The 19,408-nt window shown below is 42.9% G+C and overlaps 2 protein-coding genes and 1 long non-coding RNA gene across 4 annotated transcripts in view; 2 read left to right on the top strand and 1 right to left on the bottom strand.

Moving 5' to 3' along the window:
• TRDMT1 (tRNA aspartic acid methyltransferase 1) overlaps positions 1-5,726 on the bottom strand; it is a 40,943-nt gene extending 35,217 nt beyond the window's left edge. Inside the window, exons 1-3 of one of the 2 annotated variants that reach the window (XM_066316700.1) lie at positions 4,924-5,726; positions 4,679-4,801; positions 3,368-3,461 (exon numbers count right to left, since the gene is read on the bottom strand). In XM_066316700.1, the coding sequence (XP_066172797.1) occupies positions 3,368-3,452 (85 nt within the window). In that variant the 5' untranslated portion in view covers positions 3,453-3,461; positions 4,679-4,801; positions 4,924-5,726. The remainder of the gene's footprint in view (positions 1-3,367; positions 3,462-4,678; positions 4,802-4,923) is intronic. The other variant, XM_066316683.1, reaches the window with a different exon arrangement.
• Positions 5,727-6,179: 453 nt separating this feature from the next.
• On the top strand, positions 6,180-14,526 carry VIM (vimentin). The gene is made up of 9 exons (XM_066316660.1): positions 6,180-6,824; positions 7,003-7,063; positions 11,071-11,166; positions 11,303-11,464; positions 11,954-12,079; positions 12,780-13,000; positions 13,093-13,136; positions 13,553-13,638; positions 14,156-14,526. Exons 1-9 carry the CDS (start codon positions 6,283-6,285, stop codon positions 14,195-14,197), a joined length of 1,380 nt encoding a protein of 459 aa, XP_066172757.1. The 5' UTR covers positions 6,180-6,282; the 3' UTR covers positions 14,198-14,526.
• Positions 14,527-15,600: 1,074 nt separating this feature from the next.
• Positions 15,601-18,825, top strand: LOC136359805 (uncharacterized). Its single transcript, XR_010743333.1, has 2 exons — positions 15,601-15,884; positions 18,404-18,825. It is a non-coding gene; the product is annotated as an uncharacterized lncRNA (long non-coding RNA).
• The last annotated feature ends 583 nt before the right edge of the window (positions 18,826-19,408 follow it).

Genomic DNA, 19,408 nt, shown 5'->3' with positions numbered 1-19,408 from the left:
TGTATGTTGTTTCATCCTGATGTGCTGGACTTACATGGTAGGCTTGGTAAATTCTGTCATGGAGTTTATAAAAATGCCTGACCCATGTCAAATAAACAGCTACAAACACTAGCAAAAGTCTGAGTTAGCAAAACTGAAGCATCTACAAAGTGCCTGAATAGTTGTTAGATTCTTCCTCCTGCCATCTATAAGCTCTCTCCCACTTAGTATACATATTGGACCATATACAAGACCAAAGTCTTAAGGAAAATATCATGTAGACACTGAATTGTCTTTGTATTGGGAAACAGGATACTGTTCCACCTGAAAAAGTATGGACACCTTTATTCTTCCTTCCTTCTCCAGCCATATGCATCATCTCTTCTGTATTTAATTAATTTCCCACTAAATTAAATTCCTTGTGGCCACAATATATTATGCATCTTAAATCTGGATCATCTTCCCCCCTCACAAACTGGATGGAGTATATTTATGCTTGAAAATTAGGCATAGAACTGGCGTGTAAAAACAGAATGTCTTTTTAGAAACTCAGTCTTCTCAGTTTTGGGGTGTGTGCAGCACCGCCTCTTCCCTTTGAAAGAAGCCAATTAATTCCAGAATGGCTAACACAATGTACACTCAGTTTATGAGTCTCATTGGAACCAAGGATTTGGCACAAGAATTTGGACTGAGGAATCCACTAAAAACTTGGCCTTCAAGGAGCTAGTACTGTTTTGCTTGTCCTGGGCATCTCAAAGGAAGAATGGAACAATTGCTGCACGCAATTAATGATTCTATTGCTGTGTCCTGCCTCTTCCTCAGAAAGATCATCATTTCCTGGTATATCATGGCAAGAAAACATTATGCTATTTATGCTTTGTGTAAGTGATGGAACTGGGGGAGACAGAAGAACGAAATAATTTCTCAGCTTTAATTGTTTTTTGGCTAGAGGAGCTCTTTAGGCACTTTGATTTGGAAAAGCTTGGCCAAAAAGAAGTAGTAAGTGTTTAACTCACCGGGTTCATTAAGGGTGTACAAGAATCACGTCTTTTCAGTTTTCTGAAAGAGAGAATGGATGGATGACTCATGCTTGAAAAAGTTTACAACCTCAAAATTTAAAACAGTGAACCAAGATGGGGTTTCCCATTGTAATGTGACAAGTGACTGTTCGTCCATGCTGTTGACTTCTGCCTGGATCAACAGTTTGCTGCAGGAATTGCAGCCTAGTGCTGAGCAAGGTCAAGATGGCCAGGTCAGCAGTGTGGCAAAGGACAGAAAGAAGCTACACACACCGTGCATTTTGCATAGATTCTCTGGAAAACTTGATATGCTTAATTCAAATATTTTATCTGGTATGTAAGTAAATGGTCCTTATAAAGTGCCTATCATGATTCTTGAACAATTTCTTGGCCTTTGACAATATATAAATTTTGTGAAACAAGGATGTGGAGAGATAAAATTTTTCTAATTATCTATTTTGGGGCACCCAAAATCAAGATTAAGAGACTTTGTGTATTCTGAAAACTGGTTCTGCTTAAAGAGTTTCAGGTTGAGCATTGAGCCTTAAACCTCTTCTCAGTTTGGAAAACCTCATTCTTTATGTCCTAGTCATTGCTAACTGTATTGCTGCCATTCAGCAGTCAGTGCTATTGCTGTTAAAGAAATGAGACGGGGTGTTATATTTGATTTGGGTTTTTTTGTTTTGTTTTTTAAGGGATGGATTATATAAATTGCTGTACTTGTGATAGAGCTTCAAAACAACTCCTCTCCCTGTCCTCTCTTCATTCCTGGAGGTGTGTATGGTATTTGAGAACCTCAGGGCACAGGGCTGTAGTGGCTTTGAAATGAACACCTGATTTGGTACAGGAACGTCCTATTTTGATACAGAAAACTTCCCATTCTGGCAACTAGAAACTATAGTAGAGAGGAACCTAATGCATGGCAATAATTCTTTGGAAATTTAAATCAAGCAACAGGGTGGCTTTGACTCGTGTTCATGTCACTTCCTTAATGATGAAACCCCTGCCAGTTTCATATAGTTCATTAGACATTAAAATAGAATATTTTAGACAGACTTGGTTAGTTTTGAGTCTAAGTCATTTACTTGAAAAAATCAGCAGCTAGTCATACCAATTTGATATGCTTTGCAATGCTAGGAATGACAATAGGCAACATAATTTAAAAAAATTCATAAAAGAATTTTCCAGTTTATTTTTCAAGACAAAAATTAGTCAAGGAAGTTACAAAGGGAGATTTCAATGCTGGAATATTTAGCTGTTCTGCAGCCTGATGATATTCAGAAATCCATATCAGCTTCTCCTAGTCAGAATATAGGGATGTGGATTATCAGGGTTCAGAAAAAACATGACTTCCCTGGATACACTGGCCTTGGGAGCTCCTCCTTAAACTAGGCTCTCAGCTAAAGGTAGTGACTTATCCCAGTTGAAGATTAGAGCCAGAATCTGTGGGGTTTTTTGTTTTATTTTTTGAAACAGGGCCATTTCTGTTTTCAAAATCATAGCAGTCTTCATGTTTTTAGGCCATGGCTGAAGGTCTTCTTAGATCATGGAAGTCACAGCAGCACTCAAGTTATAGGCTACAGCACTTGCTCTTGCTGAGCACTAGTGTTCCTCCTGTTCCTTTGTTTGTAGGGTGTTAAGGGTCTTTTATTTCCTCATGTTGAAGTGTGTCCCCATTGCCCAGAGCTTGTATAATATTCATGGAGCAGGGCATGTGTGAAGGAATGCCTCTAAAGCCACATGCATGCTAGGGCTTACCACTGTTGTATGGTACTGACAACAAAAAATATTGCATTTGCATGGCAGGATGTTTTTTCATGGGTGTTTAATCTTTATGTATCTTTCTACACCTCCTGGAAGCAGAAACTTTAGAAAAAGGGCATAAATCTGATTAAGAAAAGCATTCACATCTGTTTAGTCAAGGTTTATATAACTGGAAAGCACATTCATATTTGGACTAAATTACTCTCATTTCTTACTCTTTAAATTAAATGGTAAATAAAAAAAAAAAAAAAAAAAAAAAAAAAAAAAGGTGAATGCCAGTCTTTTCAGTGATGCTTTCATACCAAATAACAGTGGGAAATAACAGATATTCCATGATATGGACATTTTAGTTTTTAGTACAACAGATATGCAGTATAAAGCCATTCAGGCACCTGTACCTTCTGTCTATGAATATCCATTTCCCCCATTAATGGAAGTTACACAAAATACAGGTGTCTTTTTGCTAAATTTCTAGGGCTGGATTCTGTATTTCATTCTTGGCAGTAAGGTAATACATAATTATCTGGGAAAAAAAGGCCACTAAAAAAAATAAGGGCAAAAATGAAAATTCTCAGTGTGAACTGAAACTCTTGCGATAAAAATACCTGGTTTTTTTTCCAAGAGTGCCATTGGCTTACCTCTGATTGGCTTCTGTAGAGGTGATGTTGCAGGCTGACCAGGCAGCTCCATGACTGCACACTGGAGTTGCAAGGGAAGGAATTGCAGTAAACAGCACAGATGAGAACCAGTAGCTTATGAATAATCCCCAACGTGGTGCTGAGTGATGCTCTTAGCTGTCTGTTCTTAATGTCAGAAGTGGTCAAGATCCCCATCAGCCACCACCTCTGAGTCTCATAGCATTTTCCATGAAACTAGACAGATTACTGTGATTTCATTTCCATTCAAAGTACACTCTCTGTGATGTTTATGGCTCCACTGAGACAGAGTCTCTTCTGAAAAAGACAGTACAGATCTTTTTGCATTTCAAGGGGACATATTTTAATCCCCTTTGGGGCTTGCAATGCAAATGTGCCTTAAATTTATTACAGCTTACAAGAAACTTACAACAGATGCACAAATGGAAGAAGCTGTAAGTGCCAACCAGCAAAAGGCATTTAAAGGTTTACTGTAGTCCCAACAGCCAACATTTCATAGTGAGACACAGAGATCAGGCAGGTGGCCAAAAGCACATATGGCAGCAGTGACATAAACATATGGAAATTACACTTGAAACACGAAGTGGGTGGGTCATATTTGCTAAAACAAATACCTTGGATTTTAGGGGCAAAGCATTTTCTGAATGAGGATGATTCTTGCATATGTGTGCATTGAAGTGTTTGTGAAGTATAATTTGTGCTCTGTTAGGAAAAACAGATGGGGCACCAGCACACCTTTAAGAAAACAACAGTCAACTAAACCTATTATTGTTTCTCAGTACAGTATCTTTAATCTGTGAGACTGTTGGTTATGTGCTGTTTTGCTTTTTGCCTACTCATAGAACGGGTATGTACTTCTGTGCCAGGGCTCACAAAAGCTTACAGCTCAAATTTGATGGCTTAAACAGAGCTCTGGGAGGGCTGGGCAGCACAGCAGCTTCCAGCCTGGGCTTCGGGAACCCTTAGCCTCAGGAATGCTGTGTGACCTCTGCCTCTTATTCAGTGGGTGAATGGAATGAGCTGCAGCCCAGGACTTATACTGCAAGCACTTCAGTAGCTCAACCTTGTCAGCTTCCTTTGCTTGACTAAGCTTCAGCGAACAAAAGAAATTAAAATCTCAAGGACGTACATTTAGATACAAACTGCATTTGTGCACTTCTGGTTGCCAACGGAATGAAAGCAAAGCAGAATTTCATTCAAAAAACACAAGCTCTTTAATAAAATACATAGGTTCACATTGCTCCTTGTAAAGTGCATTACCTGAAGTAGAATAGTTCACTACTGAGAATTGGGGTGTGAAGTTCACCTTTTTCTCTACCCACTGTTCATGTTCAGGTTTATCAGAACTTCCAGTGAAGATATTTCTTTCTGCAGGACTGCAAGCTAAAACGAATCAAAAATCAATGGTAGTTTTGCATCCCCTAAGTGCTGAAGATGTTACAGATAATATTCTACAATGTATTACTCTCTTCCTATAGCAAAGAGGAAAAAAATTTGTCCCTTACCTGATGCATCAGAGCAGAATTTCAGAATGGAAGCTGTGCTTTGGCCACTCCAATTTTAATTCATATCCTTAATTCACTCCAATCTAAATGGCAGAGACTCCATCACCTTCCTCATGCAACCTCTGCATTCATGCTGAAACAGTCTGCTGCTACTCAAAGTTTTTCTCTATTAACTTTTATGCCATTGCTATTGCCCAGTACTATCTACCTCATTCTTCTCCATTGCTGGTAGTTCCATTTTAATCATAAAATTGCTCTTAAAACACTGAGATTTTTGTCTGGCCTTTTATGTTACACATATTTGCAGACTAAATCTAATGAATAATTAGCATTATGCCAGGTGCTCACCTAAGACACTTACCATGTGCCTACCAAAATTAATAGCAAAAGTCTGTTTGGTACAGCAGTGGAGAAATAAACATTTGTTGAAATCAAGCCTGCAACTATCCTAGTTATTATCCAGGAGCAAGATCCTGGTTGCAGCAATTTCAATAATGGGCTGTCCACACAAAAAACCCTGAGTTATTCCTGGGATCGTTGTTACAATAACGGCAGAATGAAGCCTTAGGCATATAACTGCTTACCCAGCTACAAGGAAAACACATTTAACCTGTAAGGTTTGTGTCTTAAGCATAGGAGCTGAGATTGCTAATAATGGGAGGCAGCTAAAGAAAACGTATTATTTTTTCTGGCTATTAATTTTGAACACTTGGCAGCCCTTTGTGAATAGTTAGCATAATTTTTCCCTGATCTTACTCATTCAGAAAGCTCAAAAGGAAATAAAAGGTTCTTAGCAAGATATATATATATATACACGCATCATACCTATAGAGGGGCTTCAGTAGGTTATTCGGAGTATTTTACCAGGCCTCTGACACAACATTAAACTTGCCAACCCCTTCTTGCAGCTACCGCGCTCACTCTGGAGGGGGACGAGAGGCAAGGGGGGAAAAGCAGCGCCCATTTCCACGACGCCGAAGATGCCGCTGCCGTCGCTGCTGTCACCCCCGTCCTCCCCGGGCGCGCCGTGCCGGGGTTCCCCGCGCCCCCCGTGTAGGGCACCGCCCTGCCACGTCCCACAGCCCCGGCGGAAACTTGCCAGCCTCTGGGGAACTCAGCTACAGCAGCTTGAGCTTGACCCACCCTCTGCGCCCGGCCAGCCGAGCAGCCCAGCTCGCCTCCTTTGTGTCCGCGGCCGCCGCCTCTCCCCTGCGGGCGGGGCGGAGCAGGGCGGGTCCGGCGGGGCGGGTTCGCGGCTCCCATAAGAAGAGGCCCTGGGCGCGGCCACCGCCCTTCTTCGCCGCACACTCTGCTCGTCCCGCGCCGTTCCCGGATTACAAAGCCCGCGCCGCCGTCGCTATGAGCATCAGCACGAAAAACTCCTCGTACCGCCGAATGTTCGGCGGGGGCAGCCGCCCCAGCACCGGTACCCGCTACATCACGTCCAGCAGCCGGTACTCGCTGGGCAGCGCCCTGCGGCCCAGCAGCGCCCGGTACGTGTCCGCCTCGCCCGGCGGCATGTACGCCACCAAGACGACGTCGGTGCGGCTGCGGAGCAGCATGCCGCCCATGCGGCTCCACGACTCCGTGGACTTCACCCTGGCCGACGCCATCAACACGGAGTTCAAGGCGAACCGCACCAACGAGAAGGTTGAGCTGCAGGAGCTTAATGACCGCTTCGCCAACTACATCGACAAGGTGCGCTTCTTGGAGCAGCAAAACAAGATCTTGCTGGCCGAGCTGGAGCAGCTCAAGGGCAAGGGCACGTCCCGCCTGGGCGACCTCTACGAGGAGGAGATGCGGGAGCTGCGGCGACAGGTGGACCAGCTCACCAACGACAAGGCACGCGTGGAAGTGGAGCGGGACAACCTCGCCGACGACATCATGCGGCTGCGGGAGAAGTGAGTGTGCCTGGGGGACGTGGGTGCGGGCTGCCGGCGCCTCCCACTGCCTCCCCCTCGTCCTCCCTGGCGCGGAGGGAGCCCCTGAGCATCCCGAGCGGTACCGGGCGGGCGGGGGCCTGGGCGAGGGATTTGGGCGACCCCCGCTCCTTCCTCACCGCTGTCTTGCCCCTTTCAGGTTGCAAGAGGAGATGCTTCAGAGGGAGGAGGCCGAGAACACCCTGCAGTCCTTCAGACAGGTTAGCGGTGGTGGAGCAGGGAGGGGCCCGAGGAGGTGGTGGCTGTGCCGGGGGCGTAGGGTGGGAGTGCAGGAGTTTGCTTTCCCTGGACAAAGAGATTCCGTCAGTTCTCACGCGAGCCCTCCGTGTTTTCTTTAGGGGGATGCTGCAGTCTGAGGGGAGGGCAGGGAAACTATTGTCCTGCTTTATCCAAGTCTAGCCCGTTTTACAAAAAACGCCCCAACGTGGAATCACTTTCCGATCCAATAAAAGTGAAAGGGGGCCATCTGCTCGCTTGGCTGAAGGGTATTAATGGTTTCTATGGGATTCACCGTGGAATGCAGATACAGGCATTATGGCAAGTGTGGTGGCAGCAGATTGAAATAATAGATCCCTTTGTGTCGGAGGGGAGGGCGCAGTGGGCTGCATTCTTACTAAATGTGTAATGGTGCGGGAATATTTCTAGTGAAATGTGTCTATTATGGGTCAGGTTTTGTACAAGACAGAACTCCTTTTTGATGAATCACTGGTCAGTGCATTACTGGGCAACAGTTTCAAATTTAAGGTTTTTGGTGTGGATGTTGTCTGCTGACAAGAAGTAGACGGTATGTTCCTTGGGACGAGGTCACAGGATTGAGGTTGCCTCCTCTGAGTGTCCATTAAAAAAGTGGAATTCAATCCTTTGTAAAACAACGATGTTAACCAAGGAAACAAGATATGTTAGAGTTTAGTCTCTTTAGGATGCTGTGATGTTACCCAGATAAAGTAAATCTACATGACAACCAGAAACAACTGTGCAAACAGTGTTGGAAAATTCTTAAGCTCAGGTTTTTACTCGTGCAAAAACAGCTTTCAACTTGGATTAAGCCTTGTTTGGACTAAGATATTTAGGAATGTGCCTTCTCAAAACAAGGTCTCTTCCCTAAAACTGCTAGAATAAAACAGCATTGCTAGCATTCTTCCAGACTGGAAGTGACTGCCTTTATCACCAGGCAGATGGGTACAGGCTGACCTTGTCTCAGAGCTCTTAATAGTTCATAATGACTTCTTTTAACAGAAGTCACTATTCAGAAAATCAGCACTTGATGGTCAGTGTTTTCCTGGGAAAGGCTTTTGAGTGCAGTGTGTTTACAGTCCTTGAAGGAGGGCAGGTATGTTCAAGAGATAGTATGGGAAAACTGAAACATCTACTCCCATTCAGAGCCTGGGAATTCAGTCTCCACTCGTGTTTTGGGGACAGAAGTTTTAAACAACAGTTTGAAATATTGCCTTAATTTAAGCTTCTGGGGATTTTTTGAATGCTAAGACAATATAATATAGTGTGAAGTTCTATGAAGGAGCATTTAACATAAGTTTTAGAGAACCTCATCTACTCTGATTCATTGCTGAATTGAGTTGAAGGATCAATTGACTTAAGGTTGGCTTTTACATGATCTTTCATATTTAATTGGTGCACTTTAGGCATGTCTGTATTTCAATCCAGTTGAATTTTATGAAGGCTCTGGGCTTTAAAGTGAGCTTGGCTTGGTGTGCATACCCCACACTCATTATCCAGCTCTTCCCTGTACTTTGGAAAGGGGTCACTCAGGAGCTCAGCCTCTAGCAGATGTGTGCCTGCAGGACAGTCAGAATTGGATCCATTTAACCTCCTTAGCGGTAGCTTGTGCATAAGAAATGCAAATCATTGTCTATGGAAACTCTACACTAATTCCACTTGTGACATAACTGGTGCAAGCTGATGTGCTTGATTTGAACATCAGTCATACATCATTTTTCCTTACTGGCAAGGGTGGAGTTAACATGCAGGTTTTGAAACCTAAATCTGTTTCAGTGTAACTTTTGTTCTTCTGAAAGTGAAATTAAATTCACAGAACACTGAAACTGAAATATCCCGTTGTGCATTCAATTTTAAAACAATGCACTGCTTTCTCTTAAATCATTATATTTTTCCACTGGAAGGTTGTATAATTTTATAGATTTGGAGCCCTTCAGCAGGTCTTTGCTGTTCTGATGTATCATCAAAGCTGCTTCTCACTTGATGGAGCAGTTGTGTACTTCAGTATTTTAAAATAAAGAATGAATATTTGAACTTAAGCCTTTATTTCCAAAAGCTGCCTGTCTCAGAGACTGTTCAGTTAATATGTACTGAATTTTAATTTATTTCTTCTGGGCAAAGATGTGATTTTGCTCATGTGCTGAGGAGTGTACTACGTAAAGTATGTGTGAAAGTTCTGTGAGGACTTTCCTTTGGGGCAGGACAAGCATCACAGTTAAGGAGAAAGTTACTGCAGCTTTGCCAGCTAGTCTAGCAGCAAGGAATACATCCTGAACCTAACAGGTTCAGGTCCTGGCTAACATGAGGTTTGTCTGAAGTAAATATGGATGTTCAACCCTGAAAAGAGTGTGGCTTGCTGTGAAAAATCTTCTAGGATAAAATCAGTGCATACTCCAACTGCATGTGTCTATGACTTCTACTTGTTTGTTCAGGCTACAGGTAGCCTATTAATTTATGTGGTTCTCCACACATCTGGGAACTACTGAAACACTGCATCTTAGTGATAGGGGATACCTAAGTGATAGCATACAGTAAAGTACATACCACATATTGTAAGTGTCTTCAGTTTAAAATGCTTTCAATTTACTATAAGGTCCTAAAATCCTGTAGCTATTCAGTTGTTACAAAAAAAAAAATTATAGCCTTCAGGGTGAAGATTTCTTTAAAATCCTCTAGAAAATCTTTGGATGTCTGGCCAATTATGTAAACATGTTGGGTCATAGCCATGTAATTTTCTGCCAGAATGATCTTGAGGGGTTTTGGGGGGAGGAGAACAAATTAATTAGGAAATTCTTTCCCTGAACCAAAAAACAGAGCTGAAATGAACTGTGGGTGTAAAACTGGAATTGATAGAAAAGTTATGGAATGACGCATGAAAGGGGTAGTTTGCTGGATAAAGTAAACAGAATAATTCTTCTGGAGCAAGGACCTTACCCCAGAGTAGGAGTCATCCAAGGAAAGGCTTTCTAGAAGTCTAAAGAAAACACTCCTTATTTCAAAGGTGCCATAATAAAGAGAGCTGCTGATTAGGAATGCTTATGCTTTGGGCAATCCAAAATAGCTTTAGAGTAAGCTGTGAGAACCTGATATGTTAATACCCTGTGAGCACAAGCATGTGGCTGTGTATGTATGAAAGGAACAATCTTCCCCTTTGCAAACTAAATGCCCTACACCTTCAAAATGCAAGAAATTGCCAATAAATATTTAGTCTTATGTTTTTGAAGTAATTCAAGTTGCTCCCTTGTAACATTCATGACGTGTCTTCTGTTATGCTCTAAATGAATTTTTGCTGTTGATTAAGACTATCTCTGTTCAGCAAAAGGTGGAGTCTCTGCCAACAACTGTGAGGGTGTAGGCAATGATGAGTAGCTCAGTTTATGTTTATGCTCATACCTTCTTTTTCTCAAGGAAGATCTGTTGACCTGCATTAAGTGAATGCTGCAGTTCTTATACATACCTCACCAATTTTATAAGTATGCTTTAAAAGTGTGGTCTGTGGACCTGAGGGGCTCTGTGCTTGTTCACCAAGGAGTCCATAAGTTAAGCCCACTGACAAGCATGAAGGCTCATGTGCTGGACTTTTAAGCCTAGCTGAAAAAAAGTGGAAGTTTGCAAATTGTAACTCCGTGTCAGTGTAATAAAGCTAGAAGCATGTACTGCCAACTTCTTACTGAAGTACTTGAAGGATTTGCACCCACTATGATCTGTGTGCTCTTGATCATGCTTATCAGCAAGTCAGCAAAGATGATATAATCAACATATGTGGTATAGTTTTCAAATTTACAATAAAGGTGAACATAATAGTTTACGGCTTAGGTAGGAGGTGGCAAAAAGGTTTTTTACAGCTTTTGCTTTCCTACTGTCTTGCCAAAAAGCTCAGACGTGGCATCAGTCTGTATGCTGCTGAATTTGCTGTAAGAGACTTCTCTACATCAGTTTTGTAAGATTATGAATTGTTCTTCTCTCTGGTCAGGATGTTGACAATGCCTCTCTGGCACGTCTTGATCTTGAGCGCAAAGTTGAGTCCCTGCAAGAGGAAATAGTCTTCTTGAAGAAGCTTCATGATGAGGTAAGCTGAGGTCTGTGTTTAGATGCAGACTGTCTAGCAAAGAAGCTATTTGCTGGTTCTGTCACAGACTCCCCACCTATGTATTATCTGCGTGTTTTTGTGCAATAGTGTTGAGTGTCTGCTTCTCTCTCTTAAGGAAATCCGAGAATTGCAGGCCCAACTCCAGGAACAGCACATCCAAATTGATATGGATGTTTCTAAGCCTGATCTTACTGCTGCCCTGCGTGATGTTCGCCAGCAGTATGAAAGTGTTGCTGCTAAGAATCTTCAGGAAGCTGAAGAGTGGTACAAGTCCAAAGTAAGTAAAATGGATCAGGCGCTGGAACTAATTCTGTTTAACAGCTCTGTTGTAGCACTTGCTGTTCCTTCTGTCTCTCTAATGGACATGAACATAACCATGACACAAAGTCTTTTTTAAATCCTAGTCTGGGAAGGGTACAACTGAAAACATTTTGTGCCATAACTACAGCAGCAAAGTAGTGGGTGCACACTGTGAGTCTTTCCTGTGCTTGTACTTGAAAGCAGATGTTGGATGAAGTACTGGAAAAATGAGGGGAAAAAATGGTGAAAAGATAGGAAATGTGCAAGGTGGGGAAGCAAGTATGAAAGTTTACTATGAATTCCAATGTAACATTTAGAAATAGGCACTTTAAGAGTAATACTGATATTTAATATTTAAGCATTTCAGGTGCTAACCATTGTAATACCTTCAGTTGCCCTCAACTTCCACAGAAGGTCTGTTTCCCCATTTCTGTTGAAGCGTGTTAACCAGACTGGGGTTTTCCAGTTTGCAGATCTCTCTGAAGCTGCTAACAGGAACAATGATGCCCTGCGCCAGGCCAAGCAGGAAGCCAATGAGTACCGCAGACAGATCCAGTCCCTCACCTGCGAAGTTGATGCTCTTAAGGGAAGCGTAAGTAGAAGACAGCACTACTTCTTCTTCTTCATTGCAGCTGCACTGCACTGCAGTTTGTTACTTTGGATGTGAATGCAGGTGATCTGCCATGCAATTCAGGAGCATATTAGTACTTTTTAAAAAGGATGCTGTGGGCTCAATTTGTGTGTATGCACAACAGTGCACTGGCTAGATTGATACACTGAATTAGTTTTACTTAAGGTGTAAACAATAAGTTTATTCTCTTGCTATAATATTCACTATTTATTTAGCACTTTCTAAAAGTGTTTATGCCTTGTCTGTCAGGTACGACTGTAGTTAAAAAACCCTGGAGGAGCAGTGAAAAGTGCAATTTTTGCTGTTGCTAGAACATGGCTGCCTTAAAGACAGGCTGGAAATGGATGTAACAGTGTTTAGCATACCTGCAAATCTCTACTAAGGATTGCCTGCATGCTGACTTGAACTGCATGTGTTGGGCTTACTGTAAAGGATGGCTTTGCCACCTGGTAGAACAAATATCTGGCACACCTCAGATCACGCAGCAGAATAACCCTCCTTGAATTTGTGAAGGGAAGATAAGGAGATGACAAATTTGGGACATGTCTGGGCATTATCAGAAAGGATGCTAATGTAGCACAACTTTAAAATGCTAAGGGTCTTGAGGGTGGGAAAGAGTGATTTAACTGCAGCAGTGGTTGATTTCATTATTCTCTTCCAGAATGAGTCCCTGGAGCGCCAAATGCGTGAAATGGAGGAGAATTTTGCTGTTGAAGCTGCTAACTACCAAGACACTATTGGCCGTCTGCAGGATGAGATTCAGAACATGAAGGAAGAAATGGCTCGCCATCTCCGCGAGTACCAGGACCTGCTGAATGTAAAGATGGCTCTTGATATTGAGATTGCCACCTACAGAAAACTGCTGGAGGGTGAAGAGAGCAGGTAATCACATGCAGACATGTTTCTAAAATGAGGAATTACTAGAAGATACTTTATAGCCACATCTCATTTTATCCATTTCTTTTTTCCATCAGGATTAACATGCCTATTCCAACCTTTGCTGCTTTGAACCTGAGAGGTAAGCTGTTGATGCTATTTCAGTTTAGGCAGTTGCTCTATCATTAGCATGAGGGTTCTGGATAGTTCCTTTTATGCTGTTTTTTCAACTTGTGTAAGTGCAGTTGGTTGTGAATACTCTTCTTGGATCTAGCTACAGAATTTGCAATTACTTAACCTTGGGTGGTAGCAGCTTTTTGGTTCCTGGACACATATTTTTAAGTATTGGCACATAGCAAGTAATTAGTTTGGATAATTGCTGAAAGTGCTTTAAGGGGCATAGAGAGAAAATGTAGAAGACCTGGCTTATTCAGAGCAGGAGACTTCTTTGTATACTAAATAGGGATTCTGAAAGTAGACACTAAAATCTGTTGCACCTCATTTCTTTGAGGAAGCACTTCATCTAGACTATTGGTAATAATACATCTTTTTCTGCAGAAACCAACATTGAGTCTCAGCCAATGGTTGACACTCACTCAAAGAGAACACTTCTAATTAAGACCGTCGAAACTAGAGATGGACAGGTTGGTGGTAACTTCAATTTTATTTCTATCACAGCTAGTCACCTTAAATTCTTAAGTTTGCCTACTGCTTACTGCAGCTTGTATGTGGTAGTAAGTATTGAGTAAAACAGCAACTGGCACTCCAAGCTGTGTGAACTTACAGGTATAGCAAACAGGCTTCTCTGGAAAAAATCAAAATTCATCTGATAGTCACCAACTTAAAGTTTTACTGTTACCTGTGTATTGAGTATTTAAGTTCAGCTGAGTTAGCAAATTCTCAAAAGATTTCCTTACAAAAACGTGTGGCGCTAAGCAGAGATACTTGACTTGCTTAGGGTAAGATGCTGTTGTTGGTGTAAGTAAGTAAAACTTAAATTGTTTCTGTATGCTGTTTACAAACTAGAATTTCTCATAAGTGAGAGCTGATACCCACTTGTTTGCAGTTTGGAAGTGGAAATTAGAAGTTTGACTTCTAACTCTTAAACTCACAAAAATCTTCCTACTAAAACTTAATGCAAGTGTTTCTGGTTTTCATTAGGTTATTAATGAAACTTCCCAGCACCATGATGACTTGGAGTAAAGCTGAAGTGAAGATGCATACTTACTAAAGGAGATGTTCTTACCAGCAAGATTGAAAAAGTCCATGTCCATGTATTAAAGGAAGAAACAGCTTTCAAGTGCCTTTCTGCAGTTTTTCCATGGGCGCAAGATGATTATGCTAGGAAATAGGTCTTAGATCTTGCAAACTGACTCTCCCTGAAGGATTAGAGTTTACAATGGAGTCTAGTTTACAAATAGCAATATCTTGTGCTGCAATACTGTTTTTAAGTATCTGAATTCAATAAAACTGCTTTTTCCAGCACAGTATGAGCAACCTGTCGCTACTTCAATAAATCTTTGGAAAATGGCTCTTGATGTGTTCTAATTTGTTAACTTCATGACTTTCTGGAAAGCCATAACAACATAATGCTGGAATTATTATACGGTTGACATCTCTAGTACTGGCTGTGTGGAATGCTGTTTTTTCAGTTTAACTAGATAAACTGTCTTACTCATTTACTGCTTAGGTTTTGGAACCAATTAAAATGGATTATAACTGGCAGATGCATAATGTATTATGATATTTCTTATCACTTGAATAAAAAATGATACTTCAAGCTAATAAAAACTAATCTTGCTTCCATATACTATTTAATGCAGTTACTAGATGTCAGAATGCCTGAAGTACCTTAAAACTTGGCTTTATAAAACATAGTAGTTATGTAGCAGAGAAATAGTTCATGTGAGCCCTTATCTCAGACAACACCTTGCAAAGTTAACAGCTGACTTGGTGCATTAACTTATTTTTCCAGGAAAAACTAGTTCCCAAAGGCTTGTTGGTATTACAGAAGCTACAAGAAGGCTTTGGCTGGAGTGGGGGTTAGGAGAGACCAACTTGCCTTTTTTGCTGACAATTCCAGTATTTAAATCCCTTTTAAAAAAGGAGAACTACCATGCTTGGCCTTCTCTGCTGAACATCAGTGTAAATGCAGCAGAATGGGAACAAGGACATTCTACTCTGCCTTGCCATAGTCTTCCAGGAGGCAGTAGTGGAAGTTGATGTCCTCTCTGAACACTTAAGTTGTCTTCTGCAGAGCAACTTCGCAAACACAATACCCACAGCGGAGCCCCATACAAGTAGCTACTTCTGCTTTACTTCTGTAAAATCTTCTTGTAAGCTTTTACTGAGGTACAAATTATATGGAATGAGTAACTGCAAACTGAAATTTTTCAGTTAATATGAATAGCATTCAGGGTAAGGGTAGTACTTCCATGTTGTACAGATACACTCGCAAGCATTCAGGAATTGATCTGTAAGAAAAACTTGCTGTTACCTCCATCTGCTAGGGATGAAAACAATTTACTTCTTCTCCATCCTTATTCTTACTTTGCTCAAGCATGTGACTAACTGGCTGCAGTGCAGGCACTGGAGGGGGATGTGGGGACAGTATGAGACTGCTTTGCTCGTCCCAGTTGCTGGCAGCACCAGGTTTGGAGTCCTGGAGCTGGGGTACTAAAGAGGGAGGTGGACGGTGCTTGGGCCGTGCTGAAACCCTCTGCAGCTCCAACACACAAGCATCCTTGCAAGCTGGAGGTAGGGCCTAGGCATGAGAGCAGTTTACCTCTTTGAGCCACCCAGGCAGAATTGCTGCAGCTGTTCTTCACAGCAAAACAGCACCTAAATTTTCAAACAAGGCATGGCGCTGTTCTTACCTCACTTTCCTGTGGTAAGTGTTCAAAGGCTTCAGCCTCCCACTAACTATCAGGCCGGGGAGAGTTTTCTCTTTGCAGTTGCACCAAACACGAGCTGATGATCCATGTAAATCTATTAGGCTGGGATATGTCCCTGTCCAGCTTGGTGCTTTATCTGCTTCCCAAGGGAAAAGTCCTGCAGCTGGTCCCGTGTTCATTCTGATGACTCTCATCATGCAAAAAGGGCCAGAAGTGACTCCGAGGAGAGTGCCTGGACCCAAGCCTCAGCCACAGCTTTTGTCTCAGCAAAGCAGAACAGATTCAACCTGCTACCCCATATGGTGGGTAGGATAGTCTCACTAGAAATTGGGAGTGAACTCAGCCTTTTTCATGTTGCAGAGATTATAGACTAGGTTTTCTACTACTTTTCAACATCCAGACTGATAAAATAAAGCAAAATGAGCTTTCATGGGAAGTATTTTCTGTGAAAATACCAGCTCTGGGCATGTGTAATATCTCATTTTTGAGCACTTCATAGGCATGAGTGTCAACAGCCTTTCAGGACAAGAGGAATAACGGGCTGATGTCCTGCCTGTTGCAGTCTACTTAAGTCTTTCTCTGGATCTAGTTATTGAAAAAGTAGAGCCAATGCTAAATGTAATTTCTTGCCCCTAAAGCAATGTGAGAGTCCTGGTTGGTGGCATCTGGCAGTGTATGGCAGGGAGAGCCAGCTCCACTAGGGGATGGTGGGAACTTTTGGCGGCTCTGGGCAGAGACCCACAGCACAGTGTGCTTTTTGAAATGCACATTGACCTCTGGAGTTTGTGATAATCTTTCAGATATTGCTCCCACTCTGGCACCAGCTACCTGGCTCAGTGCTTTCTGTTGTCTTTGTTTGCTTCACTCAGTAGATTAAAAAAATGCCTATATCAAGCACTGACTACAGCAAAGGAGTTATTCCTGGCTCTTCAGTGTTTGGGGTTACTCAGTACACAGAGAAGCATGTGGCAGAGCTCTCAGTCCAGGGAATAAATAGAAAAATAAATAAAAATAAATAAATCTAGTTGCCGAGGGGATAAGAAGATTGCAGGAAACCTCAAAAACCCACACCTCTGTGAGTGCAAGAGCACCCTCGTGGTGGAGAGTGGAGAGTGGCTGTGTAAACTTCTCAGTGTTTGATCTAGGGGCACCAGCCTTATGCCCGTATATAATTACAGTGAGCTGCTTAGTGCTGAGCCAGCAGCCGACCTCGGAACTGTATTTCACATCCTATTAACTGCAGGCAGCAGCTGCACCAAGTGGAGCAGCCCCCACCAATGGCCAAGAACTTGTCCTGCCCTCCAGTGAGCCCCATGGAGCTTCTCCTGTGAGCTTACATAGTGAGTGCCTCCAAATGTTCCCAGAGTCAACAGTAATAATCCTCCAGATAACTGAGAATCCTCATATTTAGTTTGTTTTGACTCATTTAGCCAGAACTTTGTTTTCCTATTTTTTTTGTATATAATCTTGCAAAACACTGAAACTGTTAGCAGAGACTCCATAATCCTAGCCCCTGAGAACATGTAGCTAATGCAATTCTTCTGCCATCCACTTGGTCTGCTTTAGTATACAGCAAATAAACTTTCCCCTCCCTCCTTCCCTCCCTCCCTCCCTACTCTCTCTCTCTCTCTCTTTATCTATTTTTCTTCCTCTCCTCTCCTCTCCTCTCCTCTCCTCTCCTCTCCTCTCCTCTCCTCTCCTCTCCTCTCCTCTCCTCTCCTCTCCTCTCCTCTCCTCTCCTCTCCTCTCCTCTCCTCTCCTCTCCTCTCCTCCTCTCCTCTCCTCTCCTCTCCTCTCCTCTCCTCTCCTCTCCTCTCCTCTCCTCTCCTCTCCTCTCCTCTCCTCTCCTCTCCTCTCCTCTCCCCTCCCTCTTTCATTGTTGAACACACTTATTTGGCCCAGAGTGCTCACAGTTGTGTCTCAGCCAGAGGTCTGCCTTCTCTCTTGCCCTCCCTGTGGCAGCTCTTTTCGGTTGGTACATCAATAAATTAATCTGGTGCTTTCACTGATGCCATGCTCTGCTGGCTAGGAACATCTGTATGTTTTTAAGTGCATGGAGGAAATACTTACAGGACTGCTCTGAGGTTCTGAACGTTCAGCTGTGAGGTTAACTTGCTGAGGACACTTTGGCTGAAGCCGCTGAGAGCAGGTGGGAAGCTGTCCATCATGGTGGTGGGGGCTGGCCTTGCTGGGCCTCAGGCTGCAGGGTGCTGCCTCACTGACTGACAGCGGCCTGGGCAAAGCCACAGAACCATCCAAGGAACTTTCAGAAAACTGCTGATAGGAGACCACTCATCCCAGCCCATTGGGAAACTTCCCAACTGGGGTCTGGGCCAAATCCCACCAGCCTAGGCCTAGCATCTGTGATTAGAGCAGTTACAGGGCTCACATTCAAAGTCCTATTTACAGGTGCAGGGCCCCACATGTAAGTGGGTTACTGGGCACGTGGAGGCTGCTCTGCTTTCCTGTTAGTCAGTCATTTAAACATACCCTGTAAATTCTCAATCACATTTAGGCAGCCATGGAGCATGGAGACACTTGTGGCCAACACCCCTATCCGGGTGGCAGTCACCAAGGACCCAGTGCTGTGTGGAGATCATGTCCTGCTGGAGCACACCTGGTGTTGGGAGGGACCTGCTCCTGGCCAGGGCTTGCTTATACCAACTGCTGGAAGGGAAGGCATCCAGAGGATATAAATTTCCATGTCTGGAGAGGATGAACAGTGGAGTGGCTGGAGAGAGAATTTTACTGGTGCCCTAACAAGTATTGGAGATTTTAATTATAAAATCCTTCCACAGGGGAAGGGAAGCCTGGATATTGCCAAAAATTTTTAAGTAATTGACATAGAATAGACTGCTCTAAGAGCCACTTATTTGAGTGCAGTCACACATGCAGAAATAGGGAGTGCCAAAATTAAAATTACATCTTTAGCCTTCATTTGGTCTCTTCATGCTGATGCATAATCCTGTGGATTTGAGCTGCAAGTTCATGGGCCTTGTCATACTGAGTGCACACACGCACCAACACTTCAGGAATCACTACTGCTCACTGCTAGAGCATTTCACATCTCCTGCATTTGTTTCCTGAGTTTATCTGCTTTCAAGAGTCTGAATTTTTCATTTCCTCTAGAGTACCCTCTGCTGTTCTTCATGGTCCTTTGCAACACCCCTGTGGGAAGTGAGGTATTGTCAGCCCTGTTTGAAATGTAGGGCCATGGAGCACAGCAGTCAAGATCAGCAGTGGAAGGCAATCTCAGGGGCTCACTGGGAAAGTGTTCAGTTTGGCACAGTGTACTTTTAAGGCTCTTACTGATTTCAGGTCCAGGTATTTTCCCAGTCGAGATTTCAGATTAAATCCCCACAAAACGAAGCTCACACATTATGGGGTTCCAATGAAACACACAGTTCAAGTGAAATTTTCAGCTTCAGCCAGGAAAGCTCTAGCATAAACAGAAAAATCGCTGTCTCCAACAGTATAGAGTTACCTTAGCCATAAGACTTCTCCTGTCAGCAGAATATCA

This window comes from Sylvia atricapilla, chromosome 1, assembly GCF_009819655.1.
Source record: "Sylvia atricapilla isolate bSylAtr1 chromosome 1, bSylAtr1.pri, whole genome shotgun sequence".
Lineage (NCBI taxonomy): Eukaryota > Metazoa > Chordata > Aves > Passeriformes > Sylviidae > Sylvia > Sylvia atricapilla.
The sequence above is the reverse complement of the archived record's forward strand: the minus strand, read 5'-3'. Positions and strand labels throughout refer to the sequence as shown.